Source organism: Suricata suricatta, chromosome 15 (assembly GCF_006229205.1).
Source record: "Suricata suricatta isolate VVHF042 chromosome 15, meerkat_22Aug2017_6uvM2_HiC, whole genome shotgun sequence".
NCBI lineage: Eukaryota > Metazoa > Chordata > Mammalia > Carnivora > Herpestidae > Suricata > Suricata suricatta.
The window spans coordinates 31,483,070-31,501,071 of record NC_043714.1 but is presented as its reverse complement, the minus strand read 5'-3'; the positions used below and the strand labels follow the sequence as shown (position 1 = coordinate 31,501,071).

At 39.5% G+C, this 18,002-nt stretch overlaps 1 protein-coding gene across 2 annotated transcripts; it reads right to left on the bottom strand.

The window, feature by feature from the left end:
- Positions 1-280: 280 nt before the first annotated feature.
- CA2 (carbonic anhydrase 2) lies at positions 281-17,246 on the bottom strand. Of its 2 annotated transcripts, none has more exons than XM_029923462.1 (7): positions 16,736-17,243; positions 15,398-15,595; positions 6,296-6,414; positions 5,698-5,790; positions 4,575-4,637; positions 2,405-2,560; positions 281-583 (listed from the first exon to the last, which is right to left on the bottom strand). In XM_029923462.1, exons 1-7 carry the CDS (start codon positions 16,767-16,769, stop codon positions 464-466), a joined length of 783 nt encoding a protein of 260 aa, XP_029779322.1. In that variant the 5' UTR covers positions 16,770-17,243; the 3' UTR covers positions 281-463. The 2 variants fall into 2 exon arrangements, with proteins under 2 accessions (XP_029779322.1, XP_029779323.1); XM_029923463.1 differs by lacking the exon at positions 281-583 and adding an exon at positions 1,239-1,560 and having other exon boundaries at positions 16,736-17,246.
- Between the last annotated feature and the right edge of the window lie 756 nt (positions 17,247-18,002).

Sequence of the window (18,002 nt, the reverse complement as noted above, 5' to 3'; positions counted from 1 at the left end):
ATTTATCTGATTTTCATTTATTTTATCTGATTCTCATTACATAGAATCATGACTATTTTACCTGATTTACATTACACAGCTCAATTTATCTCATGATAGGAATTTGTACTCAATCATTCTACTTTTCTATGTTTCAAAACTAGCATTTTTGTGAACAATTGTCAATGCTCATCACCCTTTGTCCTATGAACAAAGTCAAGGTACGTTTTCTCCTATGCCTTGTATTATATTCTCTATTCCAGAAAGGCTACTACCATAAGCAAAGCACCAGTCACAGCAATTCTGTCAAGCCTGACACCTGGTCAAGTTCTTCACATTTTACTAATAAGCACATCAGGTGAGAGATGAAAGGTCTAGAAAATCAGATGAAAAGCAGCCAAGGTCCAATTCAACAAGGTAGATTTGTGCTTAGCTAAAGGGAAACCCAAAAGTCCATTATTTGGACCTGGGTTCCAGGACCATCTTATTTGAAGGAAGCACTAATTTTTCTGTTGTTCAGCGGCTGAGCTGGGCGCCAGTTGTCAACCATCAGTTCTTCTGGTTCGCCCTCCTTATTGAAATTAAGCTTACGGAATTTCAGCATCTAAAAGGCAAAATAAAATATGAAAAAATTAAAAGTGCAAGTTTCACAATAGTACTCATTTAAATGCTTGCGTTATACCTTGAAATACATGTTCCATTATTCACAGTACTATGTATAGATGTTCAAAATTCACGTTGATTCTCAATAAATGTATAATCACATAAATCGTATATGTGTATACTTCTATTTTATTTTAAATGTTTTATTTATTTTTGAGGGCACGCAAGTGGGGGAGGGGCAAAGAGAGGGGGACTGAGGATCTGAAGCGGACTCTGCGCTGACAGCAGCAAGCCTGATGTGGGGCTTGAACTCAGAAACCGTGAGATCACCACCTGAGCCAAAGCTGGATGCTCAACTGACTGACCCACCCAGGTGCCCCTATGTGTGTATACTTTTAGATAACAAATCAATTTCTGGAACATACACACAAGACTGTTGGTGTCCTTTGGAAGGAAATGTTCAGAAAACCCTATAAAATACTTTTGAGATGTAAAATACTAACAAAAATTTTAGATCCAAATTCGAGTTTCATTTTCTGTCCCCGGGAAGATAACTGAAGTGACCCAGAATCACAAGCCCCAGGCGATAAGAGATTGGCTGGCATCTCTGCTTAAATGTATAGAAACACATAAATGAATTTGCCCAAACTTGGAAATCCTTGACATTGACTGATCTTTATTCCTCTTAAACCTTGTTTTAGCTCCGGGTCCAACAATGTGGAACAGGCAGCCCTCAGCCAGCCTCCTACTTCTTTGAGGTTATTCGTGCAAAGGGGTACTTCCCTTTCCCTAAGCGAGTCTTGATCTAAATGAAGAAGGGTTGTTTGGGCAGTAATAAAACAGCCCACAAATCAACAGCCTTCAACCTGATCTCTTTGGTCCAGGAATTCTCCCTCAGCTACTGTCACTTTGTTTAAATTATCCAGGATCCAAGTCCTTGTGGATCCTACTGAGGAACAGCCATTTTCTTCATTTCAGCTGTGTGGGAATAGAGACAGACAGAGGGTACTATCAGAGACTTAGACACTGCATTAATAACTTTTACCACTATATTGTATGGGAGGGGTAAGAGTCTGTGGTCTACGCTGTAAAAACAACTTGGAGCGAGTCTTTGATAGATACTTTTTCGCCCAAGCATGGCTTTTACTTTTGTCAGAATTCAGAAAGGTATTCTGATACAAATAAAACTGCATCAAGCTCTTATGTGAGAGAGCAGACGGCTGGGAGTTACCACTGATATCTATGTAACCTTGAATATGAAATCTCATTGTCCTGGGCCTCAGTTTCCGTAAAAGCATTTATTAGGTGACAAATATCTTACTCATTTAATTCTCAGGATTATCCAATATTACAGAGTAAGCAAACTGTCTAAGGTATGGCTAATAACAGCAAATATTTCTTTCTTTTTTACATTTATTTCTTTTTGAGAGACAGAGAGAGAGAAAAAACAAAACGTAAGTGGGGGTGAGGCAGAGAGAGAGGGAGACACAGCATCTGAAGTAGGCTCCAGGCTCTGAGCTGTTAACACAGAGCTCGATGCAGGGCTAGAATTCATAAACAGTGAGATCACGACCTGAGCTGAAGTCAGGTGTCCAACCGAATGAGCCACCCAGGCACCCCACAGCTAATATTTCTTGAATGCTGCTTATTAGCTACGTACTGCTATAGACACTAGTTCCACAGCTAGAAATATTAAGCCCAAAAACCCTGGGTCTGTCCAAAAAAAAAAAAAAAAGAAAAGAAAACCCCTGGGTCTGGTCAAATCAAAATGCCAAGCTCCTCTGTCTGGACTAAATACTCTCCCTCACTTTAGAAAACAGACCTGCTCGCTGCTAACGCTGATGGGCTCCCTCAGCACGATCCAAGTCACACATTCCAGAAGAGGAGGAGTGGTTAAGGAGCCTGGGTAGGTCCAGTAGTCCAAGCTTTCAGGAAGGAGGCCACGAGGGTCAAAGTTAGTGAAGTTGGCGCTCTTACCCTGGAATAAGGCAAACACACAGGTTACGAATATCACGTGAGTGGGAGGAAGACAGAAAAAAAATACTCCCTCTGGTTGCCAGAGAACTTTTTTTTTTTAAAAAAGGTCCCATGTTTACCAGAAAACAAAATAAAAAGAAATTAACAGATGACACTTGACTTGGAAATACAGATGAGCAGACATGAGCAAGAGAACTTGACTATATTATTTTCACATGTTCATTCTCATCTTGACCTCCAAAATTATCGCTTATAATTTCCATTAAATTATTAACTGATCATATCCAGTATTTAAAGTGAAATTGCTGCCACTAAAATAATGCAAATTTGAGGCTGCAGTCATAAAAAGAGAGTATCCTTAATGAGGAAATAATTGCCTTGCTATCCTATCTGACGGCTGGATCAGAACTCAATTACTGCTTTCTTTTCTGGACACTACACTTTTAAAGCAACAGATGCAAACAGCAATGAGTTACAAGCAGAGAAACAAGTTTTGACAAAGAGAGAAAATTGTCCTATGAGAAAAAAGGGAAGAAAAGATGACCAGCCTGGGGGTAGGCAAAACCCTGTTAGAGAGAATAGGCTCAAAAGAAAGAAGGGTCAGAGGCAGTTGAGAAACTGACTCTTGATTTCAGCTCAAGTCATGCTCCCAGGATGGTGGGATGGAGCCTGGTGTTGGGCTCTGAGCTGAGTGTGGAGCCTGCTTAAGATACTCTCTCTCAAAAAAGAGGGGGAAAAAAGAGGGATCAGGTTTTTCATTTTGTGAGGTATAATTAACACATAATATTATAGTAGCTTCAGGTGCACAACATAATGATTTGATATTTGCATATATTGCAAAATGATCAACACAGTAAGTCTAGTTAATACCCATTACCATGCCTTGTTACTAATTTTTTCTCTTATGATGAGACCTTTGAAAATCTACTCTCTTAGCAACTTTCAAATATGCAATGCAGTAGTAGTAACAACAGTTCCTATGCTGTATTTTTATCCCCATAACTTATTTCATAACTGGAAGTTTGTATCTTTTGACCCCTTTCAACTACTTCCCCCAACCTCTGATAACCATCAGTCTATTTTCTGTATCTATAAACTCACTGGCTTTGGTTTGTTTGTTTGTTTTTTAGTTTCCCCATATAAGTGAGATCATATGGTACGTGTCTTTCTCTGTCTGACTCATTTCAGTTAGCTTAATGCCCTCAAGGTCCATCCATTCTGTCGTAAATGGTCAGATTTCCTTCTTTTTCATGGCTGGACAATATTCCATTGTGTACATATAATCCACAGTTCTTTATCCATTCAACCATTGTTGGACACTTGGGCTCTTTCTGTATCTTGGCTGTTGTAATAATGCCGCAGTGAATGTGAAGGTAAATATATCTTTTCAAATTAGTGTTTTTGAATCAGGTTTATTCTACACAATTCAAAGGGGTCAGGTGGGAGTAACGAGTGAGCATTTCAGAAGATAAACACAACTTCAGTTTGAGAATGATCTTTTGAAGCCAGAGCTGCCATGGTGGTTGTATTTAGCAGATGTTCAATGACCTAAAGTTGGCTATGCTGTAGAGAGAATTTAAACATGGGATGGATGAGTCGTCATGCTCACTATTGTATCTCCTATGTTAACAAAGTGACTGGAATGGAGTAAGTACTTAACAAATATCTGCTGTGTGAATGAGTCGATAAATTGACCAGAAGATCTTTTAGTTTCCTTGCAGTCATGAGATTCTCAGACTCTTGTCAATGTTGAAATGATGGGGAACATTCATGGGGAATGTTCAAATGATTGGGAAACAAGATTAAATAAATGCAAGATTAAGATTATGCTAGCATTAGGATCAACTTTTTAATAAAGAAAAGTTAAGTGAAAGCAACATTTTACCTTCATTAACCACTCATCCAAACACCACATGTCAAGCCGAGATTATTCAATTTGATCCAAAGAATTTCCTAAAACCGATGGGATCTAAAACATAGGCACTCTATTGAGGTGGTAGAAAATGCAACTGTACCTTTGTTTTAATGGAATCCAGTGCATCAAGGACCTTTTGTAGGCCTGGCGTGGCTTCACCAATCTATAGGAAGACATAGTGTACAAAGTACTGTAATCTCGTTGGTACTACATCAGTTTTGATTTGGGTAGTTCTACCATAAATGTTTCCAAATAATGAACCTAAGTCTACCACTGCTACATGCCACCCATCCATCTTACTTTGATTACACTGGCGCCATGAACTTCCCTACTTTCACTGACAACTTCTCTCTGCTTCCCCTACCCTTCAGGTCCCCTGAATGTATCCTCTCCAATGTCACTAGTGACCTCCAATTGATCTCCAACTGCCCAAGCAAGAAACTGTTCAAATGTTTACCTTAATCTTGCAGGATTTTATACCTTGACTTCTCTCCTTTTTGAAATACTCCCCCTCCCTTGGCTTTCTTTCTGCCCTCCAGCCTCAGCCATCTCCCTTGACTTTTGTATTCCTTTTCTAGTCATCTAATGCTATCTTTCCCACTGCCTTAAATGCCTTACATTTTGCAGTTTCTCAGGACTGCATGATTAGCAGCTTTATCACCTCCCTCTTAGTGCTTTCCTTGGATGATTTCATATTCACCTGTAGCTTCTACCTTGACCTATGACGTCAGGCTCCATGACTTGCCAGACCAGACCTTTCTCTACTTGCTTTACAGCGGTCTAGAGAGCAGCACAACCTGCATGCCCCACCATTGCCTGAGAGGCTCCAATAATGAGTCACTGTCCCTGAACCCTCCAAAACTTGGTCTAAATTTGGCATTACCTGTCATGAAACTACTATCTAGTTAGGGGTAAATTTTAAACTAAAAACTCGTAGTCATCTGATGTATACCTTTTTTTCATTTCCCATTTCTCAAGTATACATTCTTCACATTTACCTCTAAATAGCACCTAATTAATAGCTCTCAGATTGTTTTGTTTTGTTTTTTGTCCTCCATCTCTATAGCTACTAGCAAATATGAAGAGGGACATAAGCCTAAAAATATTTTGGAGCCAAAGGCATTCCTTAGGCTCTTTGTAGAATGTCCTGTTTATCATGAATGTTCTGTCTGATTAACGTTTAAAAAAAAAACAGGGGAAAAAAGAATTGGGCATCAACTAACCTTTAAAAAAATACCCAAAACAGCCAGTCCATCAGGTTGCTGCACAGCTTTTCCAAAGTCCCCGTATTTGGTGTTCCAATGAACCAAGTGAAGCTAAAGCAATCAGAAACAAAACCACAATGAATGATATACATCATAAAATCTGCCAATTGTACCCGGTGATCTTTTCTTCACAGCTAGAGGTTACTAAAGAAAGATAAAATGTGGGTAATTTACAATATAAGCATTTCTTTCATTTTCATCTTAATTATCCACTATTTGACGTAACAGCAAGTGACTTCATCAACGCTCAGACAAAAAGTTACATATTTTTGAAGGAAGACACAAATGTTATTGCTAGATTTATGTTAAAACAGGATCCTTCAATATGAATTCATTTAAGTTTTTGCAAATGACCTTGAGTGTAGCAGAGAATGTTTTGCAGCATTAATGGTAAGATCACAAATAAAAGTAATAAGAAGCAAATATGAAGGTCCTTTGCAAGAAAAAAAAAAGGTGGTTCACTTAGTTTGAGTCAAATTTACAAAACAAAGCTTTTGAAATTAATGCTGAATATCAATTTACATTTTTCCCTGGAAGGCAAAAAAGCATATCTTACCTCTGCGGCATATTTCTTTTTATCCACAGTGTGCTCAGAACCTTGCCCATCAGATGAACCCCAGTGAAAGTGAAACTGAATCAATCTGTAGGTGCCAGTGAGGGGTCCTCCTTTCAGCACTAAAATGCAAAAAAAAAAAAAACATGATATATGTATATTATACATGGGCATATATGTGTATGAGTAAGAGTCCATGAATGTGTATCATACACACATTTACACAATCACGTGTATACACATACATATATGTACATATGCACATGAAACACACACACTACTAAATATAATAATGTAATTTAATCCTTTTCATAACTCAAAACTTATGCCTGTACCAACATTTTCACTTTGCAAAACTTAAATCCAGACTCAAGTTTAGTCTACAGTGCTGAACAGAATCATTTCAACTGGCTTTTCTCCTCACTTGCATTGGCTTGAATGATGGGGTTTTTTTCCATCTGTTTTCTGAGCACAGTGATAACTTCGCTGCTGGGTTTGTTTGGACTCACAGGTCTGGTTCAGAGAAAGGAAGCTGAACGTAGAATTATTAAGTCCTCGGTGAGCTGACTGGGGAAGTGTCCCTTCCGCTGCCTGCCACCGCGGGTCTGCGGCACGCACAGCACCAGCAAACATGGGAAGCTCTCTTTTCCATGGACCCATGACTGCCTACCACCTGCTTTGCTAACTCTTGATGCCAGAATTTGTGAAACAATAAGCATTCCGTTGATCTTAGTATAAAACCCAATTTTCCTACCGTGGCTTCCCCAATTCTTCAGAATTTGGGTTGTCATTGCTACTAACTAGCTTTATCCCATTAAAATGTTTTATTGAACCTTTCTGATCTTAATTTCCTCATCTGTAAAGTGGATACATTCAATTGTTTATCACTTCACTAAAAATTTATTGATCACCTAACAGAGTGCATAGTACTCTGTTGCCTCCAAAAACTTAAAATACTAACTTTAATAACTGTCTTATGATTCTATTATTCTGGTGTTAATATACCTTCTTTAGACTAAAGCACAGGATCAGTACAGTCTATTTGTAGAAAAGAAGTTGTGTATAAAACTGAATTAAAATAGTAAGAAATGAGTATTCCCCATCCTCTCCATAAAACTTTGTGTTAACTTGTATATATTCATAAAGTTTTACGGATATATTTAAAAGCTTTTAAAATTAGTTTAGTTCTCCACCTTCAAATTTTATTTCTCTAGAACCGGGATTAAACATCTCTTGCTCTAACTGCATTTTATTAGCTCTGGGTTATAATTCTATAAAATAATGAGCCCAAACTTGCTTTGGCTTTGCAAAACAAAGCAACAAAGTCTGTAGAGTCAAGTTTGTTTGCTTAATTTCACCTAAATATGCATAGTTGGTAGCAACACCCATTCATCTACCCAAAGTAAAAAACAGAGCTGGCTGGAAGATAGTTAGGCCTTTCTTAATGGCTCCCAATACAACCTCTGATTGTCAGCACCGCCTTACAATAGGCCAAAACTGGGCTGGGTAAGAACCAATTATGTAAGTGATGTTATGTTACAGATCTGCTAAGAAATATCAATTTGGATATAATCTGAAAAAAATCACATCTCTTGAAATTCAATGAACTATTGTAACAGCTTTTTTAATCTGATAATTCTGTAAGGAAATAATTAGCTTTATCCACTAAACCCCCAAGGTGTTTTCAAAAATGAGAAAATTCCTATTTTTCATAATGACCTATTCTTAACACAAAATATTTGTTTATGAAATAAATAACTTTTATAATAACTTAAATTTTTTTTCTGTTTTTTATTTATTTTTGAGAGACGGAGAGAGACAGCACGAGCAGGGGAGGGTCAGAGAGAGAGGGAGACACAGAATCAAAAGCAGGCTCCAGTCTCTGAGCTAGCTGTCAGCACAGAGCCCGACGCAGGGCTCGAACCCATGAACCGCATGATCATGACCTGAGCCAAAGCTGGATGCTCAACCGACTTAGCCACCCAGGCACCCCTATAATAACTCTCTAAGGCTACTAACTGGCTGATCATAAAAAGCAAATGCTCTCTGTAATATCACTAGTTCTACCAAGTGGCAAAATAAATTCAATAAAATCATGTTAAGCATCCAAGATACCTTTATCTTTCTAAATGTATCTCCTTTCCCTTGTGAACAATCATATCAGAATCTTCAATTTTAAAAATAATAAAGCTCACTGCTGTTTCCTATTCTTATTCACTCCCTCACAGATCTTAAGATTCCATCCTTATATAGTTATTTCAAAGATTTAGAATTGGACAAGAATGTATATGAGCTTTTATTAAATAAACTTTACTAATACCACTACAAAAAAATGTTCTAGGTTCAATGATTAAACACACTCAGTGCTAATCTATTATTACCAGACACCTGTTTTAGCTCCTGTTAAAATAAAACTATGTTGCCATGTAGATTAGAAGCCTTTGTACCTAGGAAAGGTTATTAAAGTCTTAAAATTTAGTTGCTACAAAAAGAAACATTTCTGATCTTCTTCAGCTAGTTGGTTATTTCTCAGCAAATCTTAGCATGGAGTTTAGTCAATGAAGTCATCCCCAAAATATTGTTACAGTAATAAATTGCCACAAACTCCTATAAAGGTAGCATACATGTTATTATTTGCAACATAAAAAAGACATTTGGTTGAAAAATAGGAAGCTTGGATTTCTTCCAGATCTACTTATTTATTTTGATTGCTACATACCATTTTCTAAACTATCCAAGTTTAAAATGAAGTCTGTCTCTCTGATGCAAAAATAATTTTTAAAAATAGCAGAAACTGACTGCACATATTTTTCCTCCTTACCAGCCATGTTAGTGGGGGCTCTGAAGAGTCCATGATGAATTGTACCGCAGAAATGTGCTCCACAGGGATGGGGAGACACAACTGGGGTTTTCTACCAGAATATCTTTTCCAAGATTCCCCAAACTTAATTTAAATCCAAATCTCAACACCAAGAGCACCATAAAATTTTAATTTTCATGATCAGTCATCAGTTATATATACTACATATATAAAACACAAAATAAGTACTAACTATATTCTAATCTGTCTTCCCATACATATTAGAGAAATTATGTAAATTATGTTATTTGTGAAAATTAAGACATTTAGCCCAATATATACAAGACTATACAAATTAAAAACTGAGATTTAACATTTTTAAACTTTTTCTCTCTACTCCCTTTATTATTACTCAACATAAAATATATCCAAATAAGAAACTAAACACCTTAATGAATATCAATAATCTCTCTTAAATTCAAAATACAAATAAACCACTTCCAATAATCTTTAGTTTAAAATGCAGATTCAAGGGATTTCTTATTAATGAAGTACATGACTAAGTCTACTAAAAATGCAGCATTTCCAGGAGATAAATAATCTTCTTTAAATCATGCATTACTATTTTTCTTTTGTAGCAATAGCCAATAATCCTAGAGTTTACATACTAATATCAAGAAAATTAATGAAGAAAAGGTGTCCACATTTTATTTCTTTTAAAATAGTGAGATATTTAACTGTCACTTTCACTAAAGTAAACAACACCTAAAAATCAAGGGAACAGAAGTTTTTTTTAGTTTCGGGTATATGGAAATTATATGAGAGTAAAAACAAGACCTAGAATCTGTGGTTTAACTAAAATGGATGGTGGAAGGTATTCAGGGGAAAGATTTTTAAAAGCATCAAGATAAGAATGTATTGCCTTCAAAGTCAAAGAAAGTAGACCAGATGATAGTCCCACAGCATAGACTACATGAGTTAGTAAGCATGGAACAGCATTTTATTTCTCATGAAGACCTCTTAAATGTTGTAAAACAAAGAGAAAATATTCAAGGCACCTTCCATTCTGGTCCTCAGATTTCTATGAGTCAGGATCATCTGTTAAAACGCAGATGCCCAAGCCAGACCTTGACCTCAATGACTGAGATTTTCTGAGGGAGCAGTTAGAAGAGTCTGATGCAGATCGGTCTAAGAATAAGGTGCTCCATAGCTTTTGTCAGGCAACAGGGAAAAGGCTCTGAATCTTAAAAGGGTAAAGCACCACTTCAGTTTTCCCTTCTGTTGTCTGAGCTACGGAAAATGGAAGATTTATTAGAACATATAATATAGCAATCAGGCAGGGGGTCCTGGGTGGCTCAGTCAGTTAAGCAACTGATTCTTGATTTCGGCTCAGGTTCAAGCCCTGCGTCAGGCTCTGCACTGACAGCATGGAGCCTGCTTTGGTTTCTCTCTCTCTCTTTCTCTCTCTGCCCCTCCCCTGTTCATTCTCTCTCTCTCTGTCTCTTTCAATATATATGTGTGTGTGTGTGTGTGTGTGTATACATATATATATACATACATATATATAAAACAATGAGTTATTTTTTGAAAATTTGATGTTGGGTATGTGTGTGTGTTTATCCAATAAATGCTTTTTGAAGAATCCACTAAATATCCACTAAGGAATTCCTGTTGGCAATAAAAAGATGAATCAAACAGTTGGAAAAAAAAGAAAAGAACATAAGGTTTTAGTTGGGTATATGGAAATGATATGCGAGTTACAAAAAAACAAAGGAAACTCTTTTGACATGAACTTAATTACACATAGTGTTTAGAATGTTTTGGTCCATTTTATAAATACTTAGGTCTCTCTGACACCATTAACAGTATGCATGACAACCCCTTTTCACTTGTTACCATTCTGATTCCTTTTACCTTAAAATTGCTCCTGGAAGGACACTATTAAAACTTAAAAAACAAGTCCTTGAAAACTAAGTGAGACTCATGTATGAAGTTCTGTTATTACAGAGACCGTGGTCTGCTTGACAAGAGCGCAGATAAATTGTCCCTTTCCATCTTTTTTCTTGAAATAATATAAACATATAAAAATGTTTTGATTTCTAAAGGACACAAATTATATGCCAGTTGTCTACGGATTGGCTCAATAATTTCAGGCATTGGTTTTTTGATATTTGCATCTAACATTGCAATAAAGCAGGAGAGTTTAAATTCATTAATAAAAGTTAATGAGTTAGCAGAAGTTAATAATTTGACCAGTATTCTTTTCTCCCAGATAAAGCTAGTAATAAAAAAAAACTCAAGCAGGAAGAGTTATTTTTTAATAAATTTTTAAAAAGCTTAACAGGATTAGTGATGTTTTATTAATTTAAGGTACTTTATTTTTAAAGGAATTCAGAAGATTGATGAGAGGTTTTAGTTAAAGCCTATTAACGCCACATTTTTATTTCATTAACTCCACAGCTAAAAAGAATTTTCTCGAACTTAAATATACTAATAAATTCAACCAGCTTACTTCCTGATACCCTAATATCAAATAAGATAATATTTAGAATATTTGAAAACTTAAATCTATGAGAAGTTCTAGAAGGCCAAAATCTCACTGAGGTAGAAATCAATAAATCAATAAATCAGTAAAATGAACTGAAGCAGTTAGATATAGAAAACAAGAGACAAAAGATATCTAAAAATGTTAATACAAGAAAAATAAACCCTAACAAAATGATGTTAAGTTGTTGATTTAAAATACTGAGTGACCAAAAAATAATATAAAATATTGAGTGACAATGAAGAAATTATTTTTAGACTTAAGTGTATAGAAAAGTATATCAATTTTTTAAAACATGGTACATATACACTAAATATTAAGTAGGTCAATCATTCAAAGATTCTTATTCAACTTTTGTTTTTAAGTGATGGTCATTTAATCTCGCTCCAACAAATGAGAAGGGAGACAACTAGTAAGTTAAATTCCTTAGCATTCTGTTTTCTCATAATTATTTTAAGTGAATCTGACTAGTGTATCTCCATCTCCATTTGTTCTAACGTGAGAGTCTAGGATTCTTTCTGAAAAAGTCTAAAGGGTGTTCCTCTGCATGGTATGATTGTTTGACTTATTCTGTTTTTCTTTAATGCCAACAGTTTAATGTATTCTACATCCTGGAAAAAAAGAATGCTTCCTCGTTTAACCCAAACAACTGACGATGTTGAAGAGGTAAGGGCAGAGTTACAAAGGGATCATTCATACATAAAGGAGAGTAAGTCTTTCTCACATTAACTCTTCCTCGATTTTATGGCACCTCCTTGCCGTCAGAGTACATACTGTCCTCTCTCAGACCCCTTGGACTTTCCTATTTCTCTTTGCCTGGAGTCTCCTCCAAGTTCAAGCCTCAGCATAAGTTTTATTTATCCTAAGTCTTTCCTGACTTAGAATGACTCCTAAGTCTCTGTCACGTTTCCATAGTTCCTTGGAATATGTCCTCGTTACACTTAACCAAAATCACTGTCGGCCGTCACTGCTACTTCTGTGTCTTTCTACTTTGGGTATCTCCCAGCAAGAAACCTAGGGATACAGGACAGAGGCCTGCCTTCCTGGTACCTAGCTGATCTGGCACTTAATGGATGTTACTCATGGGTTTTTTGTGTGGTGGTTTTGTTTGTGTGTGTGTTTGTTTTGTTTTAATAAGAACTAAGTGAATAATGGATGTGTCTCTAAAGTCTTGGGTTTGAGACCCTATTAAAACCACTGTTTTCACTATCTAAACATGGCTTTAATTATATGTGTTATTCACCAGGAGAAGTTTTTAAAAAAGTGTGGCTAGCTCTCATCCGTTACTGCTAGTGTAAAAATCCATCAGGACTTGACATTTTCATGCTAAAACATATAAATATATAACAATGTCACATTTAAAATCAGTATACACTTTAATATGATAAATGGGATGTTGAGGAATATACAAAAGGAAAAGTTTTAAATCCCATCAAGTTGTGGCAGGTAATCTTACAGCTCATTAAAAACTTTCTTCAGTAATCTTACCACAGGTGATGGCTACAGCACTTACCTAATAAAAGCAGTTGAATGGTGTGTAGACATGGAAACAGCAATGGTCACTTATTGGAGAATTGTTATGTGCCAGGCGCTGGGCTAAGATGCTTCATATCTACTGTCCCAGTTAATCTTTCCTTTGTGGTAGATACTTCTATTACTACAATTTCGCAGTTAAGAAAACTAAAACTTGAAGCCATTAAGTTGCTTTCGTTTCCAGGGCCACGGAGCTAGTTAGTGGCAGAGCTGGAACTTGAATCCACGGCTACCTGACCCCTTTCTATGCTCACAGTTGCTAGACTAAATGCTGAAATTCACTTTCCAGGAATAATGTATTACTGAAAAAATTATTTCATGATCAAATTTGTAAGGAATATACGGAATTATCTCATCTGGTTTTATTTGTTAGACAATTGTTTCCTCATCTCTCCAAATAAGCACCCAATTTCTATGTGGCATCCAATGAGGTATATGACTGGTGGACAGTATGCTCACTGAAAACAATGATTTCATTGGCAACATTGAAACATACATTCACTGTGTCTCTTTTTTTAAAAGTTGATAGCTAAAGACTAAAATAGCTCAGGGAAGCCTGTGGGTGGCTGGGTTTCTGCCTTCGGCTCAGGTCAAGACCTCACAGTTCATGAGTTCAAGCCCAGCGTCGGGCTCTGTGCTGACAGCTCAGAGCCTGGAACCTGCTTCTGATTCTATATCTCCTCTCTCTGCTCCTCCCCACTCCCACTCTGTCTCTCAAAAATAAATAATGATTTAAAAAAAATTTTTAAAGACTAAAATAGCTCAGAATTTTTTTGGTTTTTAAATAAACACGAAGTTTTGTAGCATCCTTTGTATATGTACAATACCACCAAGACTATGGCCTCATCATATTATAATCGAAATACACAATATCCTTTACAGGAAGAAAAGAAATTATTTCCCTTATATTTAGCTTAATGAGCATTATTTCTGTGAAGTGGGAGGCTTACTTGGGGAGGTAGAATCATTGAAGGAGTGTCTTCAATGAACATCCTCTACCAAATCTAATAATCAAAGTCTAATTAGTCATTATATTATGCCAGACTATGTGTTTGTGCGAATGTATGTGAGTGTGTGTGTGTGTGTGTGTACTAGGGGGAGGAGCACACAAGGCACAGGTAGGTTGAAAACATTTCTCAGATGATCTCCACATTATCCTCCCTCAAATTGTCTTCCAGAATCACTATTTCAGAAGTCCAAGCATCAAAAAATAATTTAAAGTGGGGAGGAGGGAATTTTTTTTCCAAACTGGACTGAATACATTGGCTATCCCTGACTGAAAAAAAAAAAAAAAGGTCAACTTGACTCTAATGGCTACAATTACACACTATGTATTAATACTATCGGTCATTACTCCAAAATTTTGACAGCATTATTGGATGTCTTCTCAGTTTCGGTGTTTTCTCTTTTTACCCCATTGCTCTCCTCGCCCTCATACCACCATCACGTCCTGTGTTTGCAGCACCATTCATTCAACGACCTTCAGAGGAAAGTACTCTGGAAAATAGGGCACTGGCAATTAAATCAACCAATGGGCAATGGGAGCTGCCACCATGTCTGAATGGGATTGTTCTCCTGCTTCTAAATAAGAAAAGAAGCATTCGATGGGCATCCTGTAAACAGCTCTACTACAGATAAATTATGGTAACTGGTTTTGTCAGCAATGGGCCAGGTCTGCCCACCAACTCTAAAATCTCTTCATTTGCGGAATGAATTTCTGGGTGGATACCAAGATACACTGGCACCTTTTATCACATTTGTATTCACAAATACAGCGCTTCCAAAACTTTCAGTATTTTAAATGGTGAGGCTTTCTTCGCTCTTCTCACTGCTGCCTTGAAGACAGCACTAAGATGTACTTTTTATTGGATAGTTATCAATTCTGGAAAACAAATATTTTAGAAAGAATCTTCAAAGTTCTGTTTTTGCAAATCGCATTGGTGCTGATCTTTACAGGCAGGGGACCTTGCCTTTTGTGACTTTCACAAGCAGATTACAGTTATACAATGCCCTGCATAGAAACCAGGAATTTTATAGGGAAGCCACAGCCCCAGGCCACCTCGAAGTAATTAGCCTACTTCTCAGAACCTGGGACCTAATGAAGATTAGCAGAGTGGCATCGCAGAGTAAGGAGACAAGCACAAGTGTTAAACCACTTCTGATTCCTCCCATTAAGCTGGGAAAATAGCTACTGGGTAAAAGACACAGTTATTTTTTAAACACTGACCTGCTTTGTCCTGGGAGTCATCAAATTCAACATTGAAAGAGTGACCGTTGTTGATGATCCTCCGAGAAACCGCTTGCTCGTAGGAAGGAGACAAAGGCTTCAGGCCAGGATCATGAGTGGCTGCTTTGGTGTCGATGTCAATAGGAGACTGGCGCTCTCCCTTGGCAATGGGGAAGTCCTTATGCCAGTGCTCTGGTCCTATGGTTGAGATGAGGGGTGTGAATCCCCATGTGGGAAAGGGCACACCCAGAACCCTACCTAGAAAAGGGCAATGCTTCTGGATCCAATCTGCTGTTTCAATTTTCATGGCAACACTCAGCTGAATAATACTTAACTTGTGCCTCAGTTTCCTTATCTGTGTTATGGGGTAATAACATCTACATCTTAGAGTTTGTGAGAATTGGAATCAATACATGGAGAGGTCATAGAACAAAGAGTGAGTGCCATAAATCAGCTATTTTTCTGCTCACTTTATTGCATTCAGCAACTGAAATTGGGCAGACACTACATCAGGGCGTGTGATTAGCTGTAGGATATTCAAGCTCACTTAAGACATTTGAGCAGGTCGGGATTCCGCCTTGGTGTCCTCCTACTGAAAGTAAAAGCAGAGTCATTGCTCAGGCCCGGCACCTCTCTCAAAGTTCAGCATTTTCCCTAACTGGGAAAGGCCATCCCACCCCTGAATGCAAAACGTGTGCCAGACACATTTTTCTCTTGCATCTGCTGATTCCGGAGAACCCAGATCAATGGCCAGGATAAAACCAAGTTCCTGGTGACTCTCCGACTTTAGGAGAGGAAAGATGTTTGGAGAACCCAGAAATCACCGCAATGGATTCAAACGAGCCCACGAAAATGCCCCGGGACAGCTCGTGTTGAGCGCCTTAGCCACAGGTGCTAAGAAAGAAGTGTGTGGAGGAGAGGGGGTCCCCTAATTTTTCTGCCATCAACAACTAAAAATTTTCCCGTTTAAAAAAAAAAAAAAACAACACCTCCTTGCTTCCTGCTAGGTCCGGTTAGGATGGCCTCCGGCTTAGGACCCGGGGGCAACTGTCTTCGAATCCCCGAGCAGGGACTGCGCTCCCCCTCCCTCGGGCCCTGCGCGCCACCGCCATTCGCGGGCATTCCTCGACAGTGGCCCCGGGGCTGGGGCGACGGGGCATCCCAGCGCCAGGAGGCGGCGGGCGGGGCGGGCGCGGGGGCACACGGTGCCTCGGGTGCTCCCACTGGCCGCGGCAAACAGCAAGCAGGTGCGGGCGCCACGGGGCCGGGGCCAAGATCCCAGCCCAGCCCGGGGCCCCAGGCGCCGCCGCCGCCGCGCCGCCCTCCGCCAGCACTCACCGTTGTGCTTGCCGTATCCCCAGTGATGGGCCATGGTCGAGCAGCCGATCTCGGCACGGCAGGAGTTGGCGCGGGTCTAGCGGTGGCTGCTCCGGCGCCAGCACGGTGTGTCCGCGGGTCGCGCCGTCACCGGCTTTTATAGGCTCCCGCCAACTTCGTGTCCGGGGGCGGCCCGGGGGAGGGAGCCCCAGGTGGACCTGGACGAGGGGAGGAGGAGGTGACGGGTGGAGGTGATCTCCCAGAGCACTGGGCGGACCGGGCGGGCGAGGCACCAGGGGCGGGGAGAACGCCCTCTCGGAGGGCGCTCCGCTGGCTCAGGACCTCCTCTCTTGCCTCCCGGCTCCCCTCGGCCCGCGGCCCGGGCCCCGGGTCCCTGGGCTGGCAACGGGGCTCCGACTCTCCGCGCCCGTGGTGGCGGCGGCGGCTCCCGGGCTCCCGGGTGGGACTACGCACACCCCATCCCCCTCCTGAGCGCGGAGTCTGGCGGCCCCGCGGACTGCTCGGGCCCCGGGCCCCTGGTGCCTTTCATCCCCTGTCCCCATTGTGATCGTATCCCTGGCCTCAGAGCGCTCCCTCCCCGCCCCATCGGCTCCGTCCGCGCCGGGGTCTTCAGCCCCGAGGGCTTACTCCGCCGCGTTCCCGGCTCTAGACTAGCAAGCTAGGTTAGGAGTTATGACCTTGGGGCAAATAGGGATACGGTCCTTGAGGCGCTGGGAGCCCGCAGCGTCGGGTGCTGAGGGCCACGCGCCCCCTACTGGACGACCGTGGAATAAAGTAAGAAAGATGAGCCAGAGTCTCTTCGGCCCATAGTCTGCACTGAGGCAAGCCTGGGAGATTGCATTTCCTTGCAACTTGTCAGGGTATCTTATGAAGTGCGCATCTCCTTCTACCTTCCTCCTCCTCTTTAAAAAATTAACTTTGGGGAGAGACTTCCTAGCTTAATACATATTAGTTTAAAACATTCTCCCAAACACTTCTAAAACAAACCACTTTTCTCAGAGAAATTAAGTAAAACAAAGCATTCCCTGCAAAGAGGTGAGAAATTTCCCTGGTTGAAAAAGGACACTTGGCATCTGAGATACCTAAGAAATAATTCAAAAAAAATTTGAGAATACATTTTTGAGGCGAGGCAGCAGTATGCCTTGGTGGGCTCCCTTCTTCATAAACACACACACGTATATATTTATGGTTGTATTGATATGAAGGGTAATATCTTAACATTATGTGTTTCAACATTTTCTTCCACCTAAGTGTGCCTTTTTTTTTC